Source organism: Pogonomyrmex barbatus, unplaced genomic scaffold (assembly GCF_055798465.1).
Source record: "Pogonomyrmex barbatus isolate J1 unplaced genomic scaffold, ASM5579846v1 scaffold3, whole genome shotgun sequence".
NCBI lineage: Eukaryota > Metazoa > Arthropoda > Insecta > Hymenoptera > Formicidae > Pogonomyrmex > Pogonomyrmex barbatus.
In genome coordinates, this window is record NW_028297127.1 from 15,831,798 (window position 1) to 15,845,627 (window position 13,830).

Sequence of the window (13,830 nt, forward strand, 5' to 3'; positions counted from 1 at the left end):
GGGGACTGCCGAGGAAGTCCATAATGTAAACAACCACGGCTCCAAAGAGTACGACTCCCCTAAAAAGCGATATAGGAGGGCCGGCGGCGAGTTGCACACGTGTTCCTGTTAACGCGCCTTAACTGCAGTCGGAATCGCTCCCCCGAAGCGATTTTTTGTCAACCCCTTCCGTACGAACCTGCACTCGCTCGTCAACATCCATGGGACGTGGTGAAATCTAAACACTACGGCGCGATATTTTCGTACGTGTCGGGCGACCGATATTCACCCTGCCGCCGTTAATTTCGAGACGGCCGAACAGGAGCGATTTTACATGCCAACAGAGAGAGAGAGAGAGAGAGAGAGAGAAATGAAAATACCTCTCCGCGCCGAAAAGAAAATCTATTCTACCCTCAATTTAAATTCAATTTAAATTCTTCACGCGAATCGTGCTCACGATTGCTCGTTTTTTCTTTTTTTTTTTATCACGCAGGATCGCGTACGCGCAATTTAAGAGTTAGAGACACGAATGTTTTATGCGATGATTGTTTGAATGTTGTTTGTTCATCTAAATGAGCCTTAATGCAGCTTATCAATATTACCGCGCGATCCACCGGTAACATCCGCCAGCTCTCGTATTTTACGTAATCGCTGTTTGATCAACATGATGATTAACCGAAATTGCCAGTGTAATATCGCGGCATCACAGATAGAAATGTTATCGCAACGCGCGAACGTCGTCAGATCAGAGGTTGTGGTAACATGAAAAGAATCACCTCTCCGAAATAATAAATTGCGACGCGTTTCAGTTTACGACAAAGGGATGTGTGTTTGCGGCCGATTTCCAACAGGTGGTTCCTCGAGTTCGTCCGCTTGAGCTGGCCTTCGGTTAAGCGGATAGCCTTCGGGCCTCGTCAAAGTTACAGGGATTCTATCAGCCTAGCGATCTGCCGGCTTATCTTTTATCCTGCGACACGTCTCTACGATAAACTGGAGTAGCATCGCTACTCCAGTCCGAGCCTGAGTCCCGAGACGTCACTTTGTATAAACAGGAAAGAAACACGGTACTTGGAACAAGATACAACATTATCTTTCCTGTCTCCTTTCTTTTTATCTTGATAAAAATAAATATGAATATGAATATAAATTAAATTATAAGACAAATTAAATTTAAAAAATTATAAAAAATTATAAATAAATATGAATTGAGATCTCATCCTGATAAGAGGCAAATTTTTTACAAGAGAATTTTCGTAAGATCAAGTTTGTTTGTACGACAGAAAATCAAGTATTTATTCATATTAAAATAAAAAGAATAAAAAAAAGCTCGAATGTTTCAAAATAAATAGTTTAGGAAAAGAAGTATAAAAGCCAAGATTTTAGTATTAAATGATTATAAAGCGAAAATAGAAAAAAAAATGAAAACATGACAATGCGACCTTAGATTACGTCATTTTCAGTGCCACCTTGTGAGTATATATGTATGATTGTGAGAATATATAGATAAATATAAAATTAAATCAGAGACAAAAATATTATAAAAGAACAATTATTTCGCGTGAAACGTGTAAATCTTATAAAAACAGACATATAAAATTCTCCTAAACTATATAGATCGTTATTAAACTTTTGATGAACAGTTTGACCTGTTAAGACTCATATTAGATGGAATTTCTTTCCATTACGAAGATAGCGTAATCGAATTATGGAATTATTGTAATATTACGGTCGCAGAGGACTTCGTCCCGAACGCACAAAAGATCTCAGGAAAAAGTATGTGTAAATAGATAGAAAAATAAAAAAAAAAAAAACTAATCGAATTGATATGTCAAGCGTGTGAGAAGCGTAATCAAATCGAAATTGAACGTTGTAAAAAACGTGATAAATTTTTTTAAAAAACTTTTTTAAAACCGCATGAATAAAAACTTAAGAAGAAAAATTATTTAGACGATTAAAATACCTTATAAAAATTAAATCTCGACGCGTTCCCGAAAATGCTGAATTCGAAGTCGAGATAGATAAAAAAAAGAGGAAAAAAAAATATACGGAGACCAGGCGGAGCTCGATTTTTGTCGCGAAGCGCTGTTTACATCCGCGTGCGAATTCGCTTTAAAGGAGGGTTACAGGTAATGCCGGCGCAGTCGGCAAGCGGGCCCTGACCTGATTGTAGAAAATGTCAACACTCTCGTTACGCGGCTGTGCACTATCACCGCGCACGCACACACATACACGCACACACACACGCACGCACGCATGCACGCACGCACGCACCCAGGCACGCACGCACACGCGCGAGTGCGTAAGCGCCGCGGCTTCGCCGCGCCGGCTCTTAAAGTGGCCATCTTGAATTCACTTTCAAACGACGACAAGAGAGAGAGAGAGAGAGAGAGAGAGAGAGAGAGAGAGAGAGAGAGAGAGACGAGAGGAGAGGAGAGAGAGTGGAGAGGGAGAGACACAAGTGCGCCTTGTGGCACCGTCGCGGCGTGTGGCAATACGAGGAAGCCGATTACCCAACCGGCCCCGGGATCCCTCCAAGTCCTACTCGTTACACGCGATTCCGTGTAACGCTCCGTTGCGTGTCGCTTAAGTTTAGAAGCGTGTCTCTCTTTCTCTTCCTCTCATTTTTTTCCCTTCCTCAAAGAAGAAAAGTTACGAGTTTGAGTATAATTGAGAAAAACTCTCCGCGACGCAGCTCCGAGGTCATTTAAATCTAAAATTCATCGAGACTTTTGTCTTGTATCATCGATTAGCATTCAATGTGCTCCAACAAAGAACAAAGCTGAATACTCTGTGAATAGGAAAAGTTTCGACACCGCTCGTAGCATCGATGATAATCGAGAGAAGAAAATTCCGTATTGATCGACTACGTTTCCTACCCGATGTATAGATTAGCTTTAATTTCGCCCTTAATTTATTCTTTGCCTTTTTCTAATTTTTTAAGACTGAAAAGAGGTAAAAGTAACAAGTTAAACCGAGATCAAAGCTATGATCTACTAGAAATGGATGCGCGGCAGTTTAAGCAAATCGGCAATCCAGATTGATCCGAAATCAACAACCGCCAAAATATATAATTTTACCAATACTTTTTTATGTAATATTCGAGGCGTATTGCGTAGTCATTCCGATTATCCGGAGGCGAACCGGCGAAAGGCGCGTGTCGAAATAAATCGTTGACGTTTCTCCTCGCGGAGAACGAGGGAGATCTCCCTTGACGTTAGTAAAAGTTTGCAAGAAAGTTTGCGGAGTCGCGGCGCATCGCGAAATTCCAGAAAAAGTGTGGCAAGTGCAACGTCGCGTGGGATTTGCTGGCTGCACGCAACGCGATTCCGCAGGCGGCAGCTGTGTAAAATAGCAATATCACGGGCGAAACCCAGAAAAGCGTAAAAGGTCGAACAGCAGAGAGTGGAATCGCCTGAAAACGAGTTATCGGCTCGGATCAGGAGGGGCCGTTTAAAGAGTGACTCGACGCTCGAGGGGAGGGAGTGCGGGGGGAGGGGGGAGACGCGAGCAATTAACATAGAATTACTTAGACCCACTACATCGTGTGTGCTCTCTCTCTCTCTCTCTCTCTCTCTCTCTCTCTCTCTCTCTCTCTCTCTCTCTCTCTCTCTCTCTCTCTCTCTCTCTCCCTCAGATTCGCAATTTATGCTCGCCCCCCGTCTGTTTCCCACGCGATTACTTAACACGTGATACTTGGGAAGAGTATAATATCGAACAATTCCTGCTGAATGCCCGATAACATCGACGAAGGGGAAGAAAAAAATATATTTCTTAGCGCATTCATTAATGGAAAGGCATATTATGATTACTATAAATGCGCCGAGTCCTTAGCTAATGATTGATTTATGAGAGAGCAGCGACGCTTGCAGACGGCAAATGTCGACCGTCATTAATCCTTCAAATGCTCCGCATCTTTTTCGAAGGATCGTCGAGCAAGGGAAGAATAAGCGAAACGTTTGTCGTTAACATCACAAAAACACTAAGCAATCGTTTTTATCTATTAAATTAATATTTTTTTCTGGTGTCAAAGACGGAATTTAAAAATTTTAATATTTCAACGGGATAAAGAGTAATTAATAAAACGTAATAAAAAATTGTATTTTTAATAAAAAGATATTAATATAAAAATGATTCGCTCGGTACGTTTGATGTTAAATATAAATTCTTGTCATTAATAAAAAAAAAAAAAAACAACATCACGATATCGCAGCTATATTAATAAAAAAACACTTTAGAATTCACGCAGCGCAGACCGATAAGTATTTTATTGATTAGACGTGTTAATTAAAGGTCGTGCGAGAGATCTTCTCGGGGCAAAGGGGATTAATTGGTTGCGTGGCGACCGTGTCTCGAATGACCGCGATACATCGGCGCAATATCTTTGCGGTGCACCTGTTCATCTCGCTTAGGAAGCGAGAGAAAGTCAGCGTACGGATCTCTCGGATCTATTTTCGTGAGGTCCCCCGACCGGGCAGTGACAGACGGGGGGAGGGAAGGGAGGGCAGGCAGGCGGGCGATGGACGGAGAACGGGGAGAATTTATGTGTTTGGGGAGGGTCAAGGGAACGAGGGTAGCGACAAGTGCAGCGAACGGGCGGAGGACAGCTGGATACAGCGAGCAGTGAAGCAGGGGGGGGAACGAAGGGGGGAATGTGCCGAGGGGGAGAAACGGATGCACTTGCGCGTCGCGCGCGCGTTATCGAGACAAATTCCATTCTCGGGATCGTTTCCGACGGCAAGGGCGCGACGCGGAGGGCCGTTTTCGGCACCGGGAATTCGCGGCATCCTTCGAATCCGAGAAGGCTGCGATCGGCGGAACCCGGAATCCGCAGGGGGGTCCTGCCGGGATGTAGAATCTTGTAGGCGATAGAATCCGGGAGATCCCGGGACTTCCGCCACGCGGCACGCAAAGACCTAGTATCTATAGAAATTGAAAAAAATAGAATCTCCTCTTGTGGTAGGATTTTGAGTCTTTATATCGAACTTAGAAATTCACTATAAATAAGTATGGAATTGAGAATTTGATAATAGCTGAAATGAAAAATGATACGTGGAAAGAACATTTTGATTAAAGTATCTAAAAACTGGACTAAATCTGAAAATATTTTTGTTGGGCCATTAAAATAAGTGCGCTTATAAATATAATGATAATTAAATATTGTAGCAATCAGTTTAAACATTTCATATAGGTACTTTAATTCTTTCTAACAAAATTATTTTTAAATCTCTTCTACATCTATTTAAATTTTTAGAATAAAATTCAGGGCTTTTTAAAATATCAAAAAGCTAGCGTTAAGATTTCTATGATTCAAAGGAGTTTGTAAAGGACTCGGAGTTGAAAGATTCAGAATTTAATAATTTAATAAATTCAAAACGCGGAATCCGTCGAGACGAGAATCGCAGACTCAAGAAAATTTGGCAGGCATCAGCCTTCAATCAACACGAGACGATCGCAGTCTAATAAATCGGGAAAGTCGCCCGAAGAAAACGTACATGTTGCCGGTCGCTCCCGTAACGGAACGAGCCGAAAGTGAATTATATTCGAGTTATTCGCGTTCCGACGTTTAACGCGAGATTACTTTCTTCTGCCCTACTTTTGTTTTCACGATGATGCGGCTGCGCTCGCCCGCCGGCGATTTCTTCGCCGCTACCACGGAACACCGTCGAGAGGGAAAAGAATGAGAAGAAGACGCGAACGAGAAGAACACAACGAAAACGTTAATAAATCGCGCGAGCGCACGCGCACTCGCGAATGAAAAATCCGCGTCCGTCGACGCGCGCTCACGGCCGCTCGATCGAGCGTGTAACGGCGGCGCGAAAAACGCGCTTTTTCCGCGCGTTACGCACCGCGTGCTCGGTGAAAGTGATGCTCGTGCCGAAGACGCCACGGCAGAAAACTAGCATAGTACACATATGCTCCTCATGCACGCTCATCGCTTTCCTCCCGCTAACGAGTTCATCGGGTATCGCGATCGAAATCTGCCGGATAACATGGGAGACACTTAATAAATTAAATCCGATTAACCGCCGCTTTCCCGTCCTGATTAAAAGTACAATTTCAAGTAGAACTTAGATTAAGTTGACTCTCTCGCGTGAAATATGTAAATTAATTATAAATCACTTTAATCCCCTATTATACCACATAACTTTAAACTCACACATATCCTTCACACGTATATTTATATTTTCAAGTCCTATTTCATTTTATCATAATTTATAGTATTGTACTATATTGTATTATTTTTTTTTTTTTATTCATCTTCTTGTGACCAAACATTTGATTTTCTAATTAAAGGAGAATCATAATATATCAGAAGACTGATTTTTATAATAAAATATTTAAAAAAAAGAAATTGATTCATAATGTCAATGTTTCATATTCCAAAATCAATGTTTGCTAGTTACATATTATATTAATTTTTTTTTCAAATACGTAAAAGATTTAAGTTATAAAAGGTTAATAAAGAAGTGTTTAAGTTAATCCCTGAAGTGCATCGAGTTTTCTACTTGAGATAATTTAGAGTGTTTTTTAAATTATATTTCGTATGATATATACATATATAATAAAATACATAAAAGTCAATTATATTTTCCTTTATTTGTAAAAATTATTTAAAAATTTCTCATCAAGTACTTTAGGTAATATGATAGAAATAAAATACATCTTTTTATATTCATTATTGTTTTAATTGAAATAATTTTATTTTAATGACATAACATTTAGCATTTATTAAAATATGAAAGATTCCTTTTTTCATTTTCTTTTTTTTTTCCAAAAAAAAAAGAAAAAAAAGAAAAAAGAAAAAATTGCCAAGTGATGAAATGAACTTCGGCTTTCAGAGAAAAGAGAAATACAATTGGCGTGAACAGCAACGATAACAGCAACGATTTCTACTTTTGTAGACTTCTAACTAACTTTATACAAATTTAATTTGGATTTGATATTGCACTAGGGCACAAACAGATTTCAAACTGTATTTCTAATAGTTTTATTAGAAAGTTTCTTTTCTCACTTTCCAACCGCTTTCTAAAAATGTGAAAAGAACAACGATGAGCACCCATTTCAATTCGTGTTCTAACGGCTCGTAATTACTCGTCGCGGCCTGCGGTCAGGACGAAATTGCAAGGCTCGGCTTCGTCAAAAGTTCGACAAAACCCGCGCGTCGAAATTGACTTGCAAAAAATCTGAATGGTCACTCGGCATGATCAAACTCTAAATACAAGTAATAAAAATTCTTAAAAAAGAATTGCAGATATTTAATATTAAATTTCTTATATTTAAATTTTATACTTATTATATTTTATAGAGCACAGCAATTATTCTATTTATATTTCTAAACTTTAAGAGATGAGAATTGCAAAATCTATAAATTTTATCATTTATCGTTTAAACTTGCTACAATTTATTACTGTTCGAGAAGATTAGAAAAAGCAGAAACTATAATTTGCTTTCCACAAAATCTAAGATTTATATAATCTAAGATTTATTTATTTAATTCGGATTTATGTGCGTTTACATCTTCAATAAAGTGTAAATTCAAATTGTTAGATTGAAGTAATAATTTAATTATTTTTCCTTTAAGCATTCTAAAGTCTATAGAATCTAATTTGTAACAAATCATAATCAATAATATTTAAATATTAAGTAGTTCAAAAAGATACCCACGAATTAACTGGATATTTGGAAAATAAGTATTACATTTCTCTAAACAAAATTATTCCAAGTATCACTTTTGCCAACAATTATTTTTTTTATAGTTCATTTAACAAGAAATCGTTATCCTTTAAATGTGATCTACACGCACTTGTATATAAATATAAGCAATATTTGTCATGACATTTTTCTTATTTACTATGTATCTATGTTATTCAATAATAATATATAAAATAGACCCATTTTTGCGGATATGTCAGAACAAAGTCATGAAATGAGCACAAAATTGCATTCGCATACGCGGCACATTACGACATGGTTGTAAATTGTAAGAATTGGGCCACCGCATGCACACACATGTGTGTGCGCACATTCTTTTTTTTTCTCGAGTCACTGTACGAGTCACTACGCGCAATTATCGCTAACGCGGATGTCTGCTCGCGATTCGCAAGACCTTGGCCGGTTTTCCTTTCAGTGGTATGCGATTTAAATTCTCAGCATGTGCAGAGAGCGATTTGATCGATCAAAGTATCGCTTAAAAATAAAGAAGGTTATCGTCTTAGCCGATACAAGATTATCCACACCAGGTTTTTCAACTGTCGGACAAGTAGAAACTTACAGGTCGGTAAAGTTGTTCTAGCTTTCTGCAATATCGACACACATTAAAAAAAAAAGAAGGAAAGAATCGCGATTACCACTTACCTTTACTCGTTTCAGGTTGAATATTTTCCGTCTTGATTTCTGCCCTCGAGGCGTAAGAGATCGAAGGAATCGTTGGAGATGCTTGCGTCGAAGGAGCTGCTAATTTTTCTAGGCATACAATGTTAAACAAAATAATTAATATATTGCAAAAATATATATCGTCGATTGAATAATATACGATACTAATATACGCAACTACTCACCTGCTAATAAGGGATTCGCCGCAGCAATATTGTGCCTCTGTCTTTTGTAGGAGGAAGGGGTTGTGGTAGAGGTGGGTTGGCTGGCCTCTGCTTCGAGTTCCCGCAGAAAGTCCAAGGGATCGAATAATTCCTCTCCTGTGACACTGGACATACCAGCGCCTTCCTCCGCCGGCATATTTGGTACCGCCAGAGCACTCAACTCCATCGGAGAAAACTCTACCGATTGGCCCGTGTTGCTCTGCTGAAAATATAAAAACTTTAAAAATAATGAAGAAGAGCTTCGATTTTCTTATCTTGTTGTTATATATATTCTTTTCGCTACCGTATATTTATAACTTGCAGTTAAATTAAATGTATAGATTTTTTTTTTGTTTCTGACATTTTGCGCGAGTTGAATTCTACATTTCATAAATTGACAAATTCTGAATCAAGTCTAATGCGAATTTTCTCGAGTTTGAGGTCACTCATTTAAGTCATAAGTGTAGGGCGTGTGTTCCGTTATCAAGTTTCACGTGGAGCAAATATCATGGAATATTTCTTGGAATTTCAAATTCTCGAATGTAAATTTTAAATCTACCATTGGGTACTTACCTGAAGGCACTGGGTCAGATCTATCTTTCCATTGTCATTGTCAGAGTACCAGAATAGCTCGTCGTCTATGAAGGGCATGTTTGATTCCTCCTTGGGCACGAGGGTGGAGGTTAATGTGGGTGTTTGCGATATGGGGACCGGCATCTGGACCCGTACCCAGCGGCGGGGCCACTCTAGCCACCCCCGCGCCTTTTAACATCTAAAACCACCTCCGAGATTTCTCCGCCTCTTTCGCGTCCCGTCTACGCCGCACCCGGATAGTTTTGTTCTCTCTTTTCCACGCGCTGTCGTTCACCTGGAAGCGAAATACACAATTAGACACATCACCGTGAAAATACGCGTGATTAATTCTAAGCTCTAAAATAATTTGCCGCGCATCCGCATTCGTGAATGTAATTTCATTTGCGATTTATCTCCATGAATGTACCAGCACACCATATCATAGGAATATCCCTGTAATGCGAATACAATTCACGTAAACGTTTCTAATTTCCCCTTTAATGAATTAAGATAAGCGACGAGACCGTTAATTAAGCACGAAACGGGATCTCTTTATCTCACAATGACTTCCGGTGCATCGCACCACGTTCACACTTTCGTTTGAATTCTAATTTGAACTCGACTAAAACATAGCTCGATTACAATGTTACTTTCTCTTACTGCCCGTGTACTACCCGCATTAATTTATACACGTAATACCATATGCGGAAAAATATAAGAAAATACAGAGCTCTCTCTTTCTCTCTTTTTTCGTTCTCTTTTTCAGATATAAATGTAGAACAGAGATTTATATCCAAGATGTATTGCATTTGTAATTCATGAATATAATAAATTTACCTATTCATGAACTTATTTCTTTCGGCTACATTTTGCCCAATTTTTACTCACTATTCTAAATTTATTTAGAAAAACATCATATTATCATATATTAAAATACTATTCGAAATAGAACAATTTATAATTTTGTCCCCAGTAAAGTGCTCGAAAGATTATGCATTTTGTACACTTACTTTTTTTCTTAATATTTAAATGCAAATTAAGATACCGAGATATTTCACAAAAAAAAAAAAAAAAAAAAAAAAACAGAAAAGAAAGTCTACTCGTAAATTTTTCATACAAAATTTAAAGAAATATATTATTACAAATGGAAATAGGAAAAAAAAAAAAGGAAAAACAAAGAAAACATTTCATCGAGATCTTCCTTCAAAGAAAGTTCCGTTCCGAAGAGGAAGTCGATCGATAGGCTTGCGAGCCTGCTCGTCGACGCGCGACGGGCAACGTTGATGATTCGTGGCTAATTCGCGTAATGCCATCGCGAAGAGAAAGAGGGGCGCGGGCAATTTCCATGAAAGTGAAAACACCGAGCGCGAACTTTCTTTCTGGCTTCGCGTAGCGCTGTTTCACTTCCTGTGCGCGTAACCTCACGCTCTCTCGCCGCCGCCGCTGCGTTTCTATGCAGCTTCTACCCGTTGCACGACGTCGCATTTACGTAACTCGCAGCCGCGAAAGAAAGTTTCCACAGATAGAGGTTAACATCCTCTTCTCCCGTCTAACGAGTAATATCGCGAATTGATTATCAAATCGTGATCAAGACGTTTCCGATCGAGGACGTGCGAGGATCATCGTCGATCACGTGCGAAATTTCTTCAAAATTTGCATTACTGCTAAATCCTCCCCAAACGATAACTTTGTAATTTTACAAATTGCATTACGCAAGAATTTTACGAAAAATCTATATGTAGAAGACTTATATATTAAATTTACACATATAAAAGATACATAAAAACACGCGAGGTATTGTTAAATCATAAATTGGTTTCTGCCTTGAAGTTAGATTATAAAATCTCCTTTTTTTAGTTACATTTCTTGCACCGTTCATCTTTTCTCTTTTTCTCTCAACACGAAAGCCGTAAGAAATTCAGCTAAAAAGAACAGGTCTTTATAATTTGAAATTGACTTCATTTTAAACGTTTAAAGTTTTCCCGCCCTTTTTTGAAGCCTCGTGGTTTTTGCTGCTCTTCGATATGTACCAAGTGCCGAAAGTGCAACTGTACTTTACGAAACGCACGTGGTGTATTACATTGTCTTATCATTGATAATAGTATGAATTAGTGTATGTTCAGTGTAAAGGGTGTAATGTGAAAGGAATAAACTTGTCATAATCGACAATGGCGGATGAAGACAGCGAGACGTCGGACGAGAGTTTGGACGCGAAAAGCGAGAAATTCGATCCGCTGAAAGCATTGTATTCGCCCAAAATGCGATTGATATCCACCGCACCGACGTACGACAACATTGCCAAATTCGAATCCATTCTGAAGGGCGTTAAAGGGCCGACAAAAGTGTGTATCGTGGGTCGTCACGCGTTGATTTTCAATATGAACCTGTGGCAACAAAATTGTAAAAGAGATCGATCGAATCAAATTGTAGGAATTTACAGAACACAAAAAATATTAGAACTATAGGCGTAGAAATCCATGCGAGAAGTCAGAACGTGTATAACCTCTAAGCTAACATAACCTTACTCAACGTACAAATTATATAGCATCATTTAGGCGAAGTTTTTGAATCAAGTAAAATTTTTGTTCGTTTTCTTTCGTGAAATTGAAATTTTGTCGTAATAAGACATTAAAATTAACAAAATTTTAAATCCCGATGAAAATACAATAGGACGTATATTTCAGAGTGACAAATCGGATGCGCCAGAATCCTCGAGAAGGAGATTTTTACCGCATCAAGGTAAGGAAAAAGCATGGATCTTAATATTTGCGTGCAGCCTTCGCACGCCTCGCAAGAGATGGCGGTCATGTACAGTTTCGCAGTTCTTATGGGGGTGGGGGACTTCATTCATATAAGAGTAGCATCGTAATATCGAATTTCAATATGAAATTACCGGCGGTTAATAGCGAGAGACAAACGATACACATGGAAATCTCTTTTTTGCCTTCTCTATATTTTTAACCGATCAATTCATATTAATTCTATCCTCCGACACATCAAGGGAAAAGTATACAGATAAAAATAAAATCACCATTAAATGCAATTAAATTTCATTTCGAATTTGATAACAAAATATTTTAACCGTCACTTCTTTTTAATACACTTCGCTAAGGAGAATCAATTTCAAGCTCAAACGTGGAATTTGTTATTCAAAACCAGAGAGAAATGAAACGAGTTATGAAACTTTTACAAAACGCCTTCCGCGCGAAAATTGTCGGATAATCATAGATCATCGAGAGTGATTCGCGCGGGTTTCCTCGGGTATTATATTTCCTCGGATGATCTATCGCGACCATCATCTGACGTGGCTCTTATATTCCAGATACCGACGCACTTTATTTACGGCCTGACAAATACCACGAAGCTCGCGACCGGCATTAGCCGCGCGTGGAATTTGACCTCCGCGAAAGTGTGCGTCAACCGTTCCCGCGTGGTGAGACCCCGACCGTCGCTCGTAGAGGCTCCCCATTGTTTCCTATTCCACAACTATCTTTTTCCTCGCGCGAATACATAACATACGCGATATTTACAATGCGCGAGTACGCTCTCTCTCTCTCTCTCTCTCTCCCCCCCCCCTCTCGTCCAGAGACGAAAAGAGAGAGAGAAAGAGATCTTCCCTCGCGACATTGCGAGCATTGAGAAATTACCGTAAGTATCTTTCAAACGATTGCCAATCTTTCAAACTTCGGTCTCTTCGGTTTTTGACTAAAGATTCCGCCGTTTCTCTGAGCGACTCTAAATTTCACACACAATGATGTTTTTTAGTACTAAATTCAATCTGATGCAATTTTTTTTTTTAAGAATAATATACCAAAAATAATAATTTCGCAGATAAAATCCAATGTCATGCATTATTATGTTTTATATTTCCATGTTTTTTCTATTTTTAAAATTTCCGAATAGAATATTGCCCTGAAAGTGGAAATAGTGCTTTTCTCTTCTCGATTTTGCAATTTTTAAATGACGATCTCATCGATCAATTCAATGATGGAAATTATTTATCAATAGAGAAACATTCGTGAATTATTTTCAAGGAATTTTTCGGGAAATTTTGTGTAATGGCTTTTACATTTTCAAAAAAATTTGAAGAAAATTTTTAAACTGAATTTATTTAGATTTTCATTGTAATTTTTAGTGCTTTAGGGAAGAAAGAAATCAAACATTAGATTCCGACATATATACAATCATAAAATCTGGAAACTACGCCACTTCTTGGAAAATCAGAGAAACGATAGAAGAAAGATAGGAAAAAAACAGAAAAATATGATACATTATTGTTTTATAAAAAAAAAACTGCTATATATGCGGCACGTTATTCGTGATACATAATTAAGATACTTTTTTCATCGCTAGAATTCTGAAGAAATAAAATTCGATTTCAGAGAGGTTCGAAAAACGATCGAGTTCAGAGCGTAGAAATAAGCCGCGTATTCGAGGGTGGCAAAACGGAGACAAACGCTAAATGCGAGATAGCACGTTTTCTCCCGTTCCCTTAATGCAGCCCGGGGGAGGTATATATCTATTGGCCGGCGGCCAATTACACGAGGCAGCCGATAAATCACGGATCCCTGACCCAGTGCAGTTTTATATTTACCAACGACGATGCGTGGTGGTGCACGGTCACGCGTTCCCCCTCCCTCCCCCCCGTCTCTCTTTCTCTGAAAGGTGCATCCCCATTCCCCGTTCGCCCTTCGTATCTCAC

The 13,830-nt window shown here is 38.8% G+C and overlaps 2 protein-coding genes across 10 annotated transcripts in view; one reads left to right on the forward strand and one right to left on the reverse strand.

The window, feature by feature from the left end:
- Eip74EF (Ecdysone-induced protein E74) overlaps window positions 1-13,830 on the reverse strand; it is a 187,810-nt gene that overhangs the window by 118,841 nt on the left and 55,139 nt on the right. For 7 of the 9 annotated variants that reach the window (XM_089079945.1, XM_089079947.1, XM_089079944.1 and 4 more), the window contains exons 2-4: window positions 9,129-9,423; window positions 8,538-8,778; window positions 8,335-8,442 (exon numbers count right to left, since the gene is read on the reverse strand). In XM_089079945.1, the coding sequence (XP_088936071.1) occupies window positions 8,335-8,442; window positions 8,538-8,778; window positions 9,129-9,272 (493 nt within the window). In that variant the 5' untranslated portion in view covers window positions 9,273-9,423. The remainder of the gene's footprint in view (window positions 1-8,334; window positions 8,443-8,537; window positions 8,779-9,128; window positions 9,424-13,830) is intronic. The other 2 variants (XM_089079949.1, XM_011640015.2) reach the window with 1 other exon arrangement.
- Lsm11 (U6 snRNA-associated Sm-like protein LSm11) overlaps window positions 11,155-13,830 on the forward strand; it is a 23,501-nt gene continuing 20,825 nt past the window's right edge. Inside the window, exons 1-2 of the mRNA XM_011640011.3 lie at window positions 11,155-11,470; window positions 11,813-11,867. Of these exons, the coding sequence (XP_011638313.2) occupies window positions 11,297-11,470; window positions 11,813-11,867 (229 nt within the window). The 5' untranslated portion in view covers window positions 11,155-11,296. The remainder of the gene's footprint in view (window positions 11,471-11,812; window positions 11,868-13,830) is intronic.